We start from the raw sequence: 7,051 nt of genomic DNA, 5'->3' as shown, positions 1-7,051 counted from the left end.
AAAGTGCAAAGAGTACATATAACTAAATGCCAAGTCCTGATCTCTAAAATCCTTTATGAATGACATACAAGCTGATAATTACAAAGCATCATTCAGACCACAAAACAACAAATAAACAAATAAAGAGAAGTATTCTTTAAGAAAATCAAAACAACGACAGCATTGGGAATGTTATCTTTGGGACTCAGAACACCATTTCTACCTTGACACCTACCAAAGCCAAGGAAAATATATGCTTGAACAGGGTAACATAAATAAGAATGCAAACCACCACAGAATGCCTCAGGACTATTACGTCTTTATGTCTCAGCCTTTAAATCCAGCAAGCCATTAACTATTTGTTCTTAGGCATCTCACAGTATTTTACAGGGGATCTTTCAGGAGTTAAATATAGGTCTAAAGAAAGCCTTTGAACCTCCTCCCAATGATTGTTTTTAGGCATTGTGTGGAGTTATACAAATATATTTCTATGAAAATTGAAAGCCCTATTAAATATTAAATTTTCTATTACCTTTCGAAATAAAAAACATAGATGGCTTAAGGACAAAAGTGAGTTTTATAAATACAAAGTTAATTTGAGCATTAAATTGTATGTTTACTCTCACACAACCATTACCCTGAATCAACGTCAGTATGTCGCAATGATTCAAAATACTGACACCCTACTACAAGCTACTTTCCCATTTTCCTTTTAAGGATATGATTGTCCTTAAAATATGTACACAGCAAGCAGCCAAAAGAACCGCCAAGAGATTTGCAAAATGTACTTACACTGGGTATGCGACAGAAAGCTCAAGAGAGCGACTGGGGAGCACCTGGCCTCGGCAGGCAGCACGGCCGCCCTCCCACCCCACGCTCGGCCGCCAGCCCGGGGCTCCCCACTCCGCACCAGGGGTTAGCACCGAGGAGGAAGCCGCCCGCCAGCATGCAGAGGACGGAAGAAAAACGGGGCAGAAAACAAAGGAGAGAGAGAAAAATGAAGGGAAGCCAAAGCATTTTAATGATGATTCGTGTTAGTCGTTACGGGAGAGGGAGCTAGTCTAGTGTCACTATTGGTTTCTCAATACAGACATGCCACAATGCAAACAAAACGCAATGATGAATAATTTGCCACACACAAGTCCTGTAGAGACGGTAACTGCTATCTTCTAGTGGTTTTAAAGATGCACCACTCCTACTACCTGTACTCGGTGCTTCCAGTTTTTATGGCACTACCCCAAGCTCACCACATCCTCCCTCCCTCTCAACTTCCAGTACCCTACAGAATCTCTCTGCACAATTTGTCCTTACAACGAAATGGGGAAATTATGATTTTTCTGCAGAGTTGTCATGCAAGGAAAGATGTGTCCCTTACAGTCAAATGAAAACCAAAGAACAGAAAAAGGAATGTTAGGTTTAGGGCTGAGGACCAGGATAATACTCTACGTTCTGTACATTCATCCTTTTGAGGGTATTTCAGCTTTAACTTTCTAAAATGCACAAGCAGAGTCAGGCCAAATGCAAATCCCTTTCTCAGGCAAAGGAAATCACCGCCAGCGTGTCTGGGGACAGATCTACAGCACGTCCCCTCAGCCTGCGTGTGGGAGCCGCACGCCTGGCTGCATTCACGTGAGTGTGAGTGTGCACGGGTGTGCGCCTTCGCCCAGGTGCATGTACCCGAGGAGGAGGTGCGTTCTGACTACACATGCATATGTACAACACGTCTGTGTGAGTAGGCATGTAGAAAACCACACACATATACACTAGAAAGAAAACATGAAATAATCTTCTTTGAAGTGCATTAAGGTTCTTACTCAAACCATGAAAACAGGGACTGATCAGGAAAACTAACACTTTCTCCCTATTCACTGGGGCATTGCAGTTCAGTATTAAATCCTGCAGTAATTTCAGAACTAGATGCCAATTTTACCCTTGTGACTATAAGGTCATTTCCCCAGTGAACCACACATATACATATATACAATTCTTATTATGGTATTTCCTGGCTTTTTATGGTTTATCTATAACCTTAATATCCTTCAAATGTATATTCTGTATATTTATTTTCCTTTTTTCTTTCAATTTAAGAGACAATAAAACCAACTGCTATGTAAGATCAGACTCCTTAGCTTCAATGATGTGAATTTAGGATTCTCTGCATAATATAGACATGTATATTTTTAAAATGTATATTATTTTTCAGATACACTGGAGCATATATTTTATATTAACTGTGGTCTGATGATTAAATACTTATATCAAAATATTTTGTAAATACATAACATTTACCTTTAGACTTCAGTGATTTTTGCAGCTTTTTCAGTGTATCATAAAAATATGTCCTCAGGCACATTAAAAACCTTTTAAATTTCTTTGAAATGTTGTCAATGCCCATGTACAGTAGCCACTACTCAAAAACGTCCTGGCCATTAATACATTTCTCATAAGATCCAAGCTCATCAGACCATATTATGTACCACTAGCTTACCATATTTCTTTTCTCTCTTAAAGTAAAATTATTCTGACATTATTAAGAATGAAAATAAAAAGCAACGAGAACCCAAACTTTCTTTAAATAGTCAAAAACTAATTTTATATATTTTAAAAAATAATAATTAAAAAACACGTTTCTTTCCTGGGTTCCTTCTCTGTAAGGTTTAAGCCCAGAGCAACTTTGTCTAAACCCCTGAAAATAGAGGTCTGCAGTGGCAATGCTGTCAGAACCTCAGCTCTGACCCAAGGAATGTGCCACTGGAATAAAATCAGCACTTCAGACTTACTTATCTGGGGATGCAGGAGCCCATACAAAACAGAGTTTTGCTCTAATTTAAGGTACTTACACAAAGTTCTATCATTTTAGAACTGTAAAATTATCTACCTATAAAAACTAACTCTTGCTTAAACTCTAGATAATACAGACAGGTGATTTTTTTTTTAATATAAAAAATCTGTAGCATTGAGTAAATCTGCTAAAATATGTATATATTTACACATAACAAGCAAGTTACTGTATAAATGCGAACAGTGTGTATGTATTGGCATTTAGTAAAATGTTTCCCTGAACCTGATTGTATGCGTTATTGGACAAGTATTGATGTAAACATCTGAACCTATGTCAGGTGTCTCTGTTACCCATTTACATTAGACCAGATCAAAAACAACCAGACAGACAGACAAACAAAAATGTGTTTTCCTGTTAGACAAGTCCACCTAACTCCTTAGTTAGCTACTGCACACAAGTCAATTAAGTCTGCTGTCGAGCAGTGCTCTCGTTCCTACAGCAGGTAAAATACCTGTTAGGTTGGTTGTTTTTTGCTTGGCATTTTTTCCAACATCTTGTAGAGCAAAAACCATTTTCGGAGCCAGGCACCCACCTTCCACTCCTCCCCCAGAAATGATTAAAAGATAAGTGTACTGGAGAACCTCTCGTGTTGCTCCTTTTGTAACTCTGTTCCCTTGAAGAACTCATGGCACTGCTTTGCATGAGGAAGGATGGTCATTTAGGTTCGTAATCCAAGTCCTGCTTCCAAAAAGGCATGTAAAAATGAACCTCCCCAGTGTTTAGTGCTGCAGAAAAAAGATACAAATGTAAAAAAAAGTGCTCGAAAAGAAGTCGACTTCTTATATTCAGCCATACAGTCTAGTAAGAAGGGATTCAGAAGTGCAGGCCCATGGAATACAGTGAAGTAAGCCTTTTAGGTGCCTTTCTTCAGGTGATGCAAAACTAATTCAATATCTGTGGTCTCCTACGCAGACTTTCACACACCAACCTTGCTGTCCGTCTTTGTCTCCACCTCTTATTCAACTACTTTTTGGCACTGTCCTGGTATGTGGCAGCTTTCACTGTTGTCCCTGCTAAGCCCCTGTTACTGACCCGGCGTACCAGTACTTTGGAGACAGGGATTTTTGTTCTGTGCATCTCGCTTTTGGCCAGGTGATGGTGTGCGACGTGATGGCTGTTACTGGCGTCTGCTCCATGGCTGGCAGGATGCGATGAAAGGTGTTTAATGCTGATGGGTATCTTGGAGTCCTTCACTGTGCTTGAGGGCGTTTTCAGTGAGCACGTGGTCGTTATTGGAGACACGGGCTTGGAACGTGGCACGCAGGTGACCTCTTCGCCCGCAGGCCCTGCTGGTGGGTTCTCATCCGGCTCGGTGTAGAGGTCGTAGAGAGCATCCCCACTGTAGCTGTCCCTGGGAATGGTCTCCTTCTGGATGCTTGTGGAACCATCTTCCTCGGGACCAGGGGTGGTGGAATCCCAGTAGCCCTCGTCGCTGTTTGGGACACCTTCGTGCTGCTCCTTATCCCTGCCCTTCTGCTCCTCTTTGTGGTTGAGGTGAACGGGGATCTGGTGGAGGCCACCACGTTTCACCGCCACCCTGTTCTGGGGCCCCTCGATACCTCGGTTCTCCTTCAACCCCTCAGGCTTCTTTGTCCCTCCTCCACCTCCACCTCCTCCTTCTGTCTGGGTCTCCTCTGTCTGCGACAGCATATCCCAGAACTCCTGCAGGTAGGTGTCATCCACCTGGTCCGGGCTGGCCATCTCCTCCCCTCCTCCCTGGTAGGCCACCATGGTGGGGTGCTTCTTGGAGGCACCCAGCTTGCCGGCCCCGGGGGTGCTCTTCTCGCAGCCGCCACTCCCGCTGCCCACATCCTCCTCATGGTCCGCAATAATATCTCCGCAGCCTGTAAGAGAGTCAAAGCTTTTCAGTGAAGTCACGTCAGCAAACATCAAACAAATACGATCAATCGATTGCTCTGAGGGTGGATCAACAGAGGAAGGGTCAGGGGCGGCTGCCGTCTCTTGACCGCTATCACAGTGAGGTTCAACAAGGGGGATAGTCGTTATTGGAATGTCACCTGTTATGGCCGCATCCTTCGCAGTCCCAACCTCTCCGGCGCCCGGGTCCGGTCGCTCGCGGCAGAGCTCCTCGGGTCGCCTTCCAGCAGAATCAGAAGCAGCAGGAGCAGGAGCAGGAGCAGCAGCAGCAGCAGCAGCAGCAGTAGGGTCCTCCCCGGGGGGGGGCCCGCTGTCCCGCGGCTCCCCACCGCCCGCTTCGGGCTCCTCGGCCGAGGCGTGGGCCTCGCCGCCGCGCTTCTCCCGCGGCGCTTCCAGCCCCACGTCTCCCGCGCCGTTGGGGGTTTCAGACAAAGGTTTTGGCGTCTCCTCTTTGATGCACTCCAGGCTGGCGGTCAAAGACCCCGGCATGATAAGGCCGGACCGGATCTCCGAGGTTTCCCCCCTCTCCTCCTTGCCGTATTTGTCCTTTTTATGCCACCGCATGCTGCTGAAGATCCCTTTCAGCCCCTTCTTTTGTCTGCCGCCAGCCCGCTGATCCGCGCTCTCCGCCTTGCCGTTCTCCGGCCTGCCGTTCTTCCTCAGCAGGGAGAAGAAGCTGTGCGACTTGGCCACCGAGCTGCCGGCGGAGACGCCGAGGCTGCCGGCCGGCCGGCCCTGCGCCTCCTTGCTCTGCGGCTCGGGGCCGCCGCCGCCGCCCGGTTCCTCCTTCTTGCTGCTCTCCAGCACGGCGTCGGCCAAGCCGTCGTGCGTCCGGCTCCGCACCATTCCCCCTTTGCTGGCGCCCTTCCCCTCCCCGCCTTTGCTCCTCACCCCGAAGATGCTCGGCATGGTGCCCCCGGATTTCCTCCTCTTGAACAGTTTGAAGGCGGTTTTGTTAATCCTCCCCGACGGCTGCTCGGCGGCCGGAGGCTCGGCACAGTCGCAGTGCGAGTCCATCGCTGCCGCCGCCGCGGCCTCCGCCGCCGCCGCCGCCGCCGCCCGGGTGCCCGGTGCGATCCCTCACTGACAGCCCCGCCGCCGCCCGTCCGTCTCCATGGCAACCCGGAGGGGCGGAGCGGGCCGGGGAGGGGAATTAAGCCGCTTTTCCTCCGCCCGCGGGCCTTGCCCCCGAGGCCGCCGTCGCCCGCTCCGAAGCGACCTGAGGCGACGCAGCTCCCGCCGGCAGCGCCCCTCTGCCTCCCGCCCTCCCCGACCCGCCTTACATAACTTAACCCCTCTCCTCCTCCCGCCGCTCCCGCCCGCCTGCCTCAGGGCGCCGCGGGGGGGGGGGGGGGGGGGCACACACCCACCCCCACCCCCCCACACACACACACCGTGAGGGGAGAGGGCGACGCCGCCCCGGCCCCCGCGGGGAGAAGGCGGCCAGCGAGCCCGCCCGCCCGGCCCCAGGCCAGCGCAGGGCCCCCCTCTCCCCTCACGGCACCTTCTTCTTCCCGTCTCCCGCGCAAAGGCGGGCTCTCGGGGGGGGGGGCTGACAGGGCGCCGCGGGGCCGCACCCGGGCGGGCAGAGCTCGGCTGTTATTTACGAGGGCGTTCGGCATCCTCCCGGCACGGTCGGAGCACGGGGGGGGGGGGGGAAGCGTGACTGAAACCATGAGATGGGCCACACGTCGTCCCCCCCCCAGCCGACGACCCGAGGGGAGCAGCGGCACAAGCTGGGGCGCAGCCCAGCCCTCTCCCCGCTCGCCTCCCCTGCCGCAGGGGGGGAGCACGGCGGTAGCCCCCACGCGAGCCTTTTCCCGGACCCTGCACCCACCCACTGCACGCAGTCGTGGCACCGGAATCGTGCCCGTGGTGCACTGCCACCGGGGATGATGGCAGCCGCATCGGGAGGGGGGGGCTGGTGGCACCCTAGTCACAAACCCCCTCACTGGCTGCGAATCTATCCCAAGGCGCAAAGTAAATTAGAATAGAGTAAGAGCAGAGCGGAGCAGTTTAGTTGGAAGGAACCTACAACAGTCATCCGGTCCAACTGCCTGACCACTTCAGGGCTGACCAAAAATTAAAGCGTGTTATTAAGGACATTGTCCAAATGCCTCTTAAACACTGACAGGTTTGGGGCATTGACCACCTCTAGGAGGCCTGTTCCAGTGTTTGACCGCCCTCTTGGTAAAGCAATGCTTCCTAAAGTCCAGTCTAAACCTCCTGTAGCACAGCTTTGAACAGTCCTGTCCCTGGGTACCAGGGAGAAGAGACCAGCACCTCCCTCTCCACTTGCCCTCCTCAGGAACCTGTGGAGAGCAACGAGGTCGCCCCTCAGCCCCCTCTTCT

General features: G+C 50.7%; 1 protein-coding gene across 2 annotated transcripts; it reads right to left on the bottom strand.

The window, feature by feature from the left end:
• Positions 1-3,677: 3,677 nt before the first annotated feature.
• On the bottom strand, positions 3,678-5,719 carry AMER2 (APC membrane recruitment protein 2). 2 transcript variants are annotated; one of them, XM_075050415.1, is made up of 2 exons: positions 5,071-5,719; positions 3,678-4,665 (listed from the first exon to the last, which is right to left on the bottom strand). In XM_075050415.1, the coding sequence occupies exons 1-2, from the start codon at positions 5,714-5,716 to the stop codon at positions 3,785-3,787; spliced, it is 1,527 nt and encodes a 508-aa protein (XP_074906516.1). In that variant the 5' UTR covers positions 5,717-5,719; the 3' UTR covers positions 3,678-3,784. The 2 variants fall into 2 exon arrangements, with proteins under 2 accessions (XP_074906516.1, XP_074906515.1); XM_075050414.1 differs by having other exon boundaries at positions 3,678-5,719.
• Between the last annotated feature and the right edge of the window lie 1,332 nt (positions 5,720-7,051).

Source organism: Buteo buteo, chromosome 18 (assembly GCF_964188355.1).
Source record: "Buteo buteo chromosome 18, bButBut1.hap1.1, whole genome shotgun sequence".
Lineage (NCBI taxonomy): Eukaryota > Metazoa > Chordata > Aves > Accipitriformes > Accipitridae > Buteo > Buteo buteo.
The sequence above is the reverse complement of the archived record's forward strand: the minus strand, read 5'-3'. Positions and strand labels throughout refer to the sequence as shown.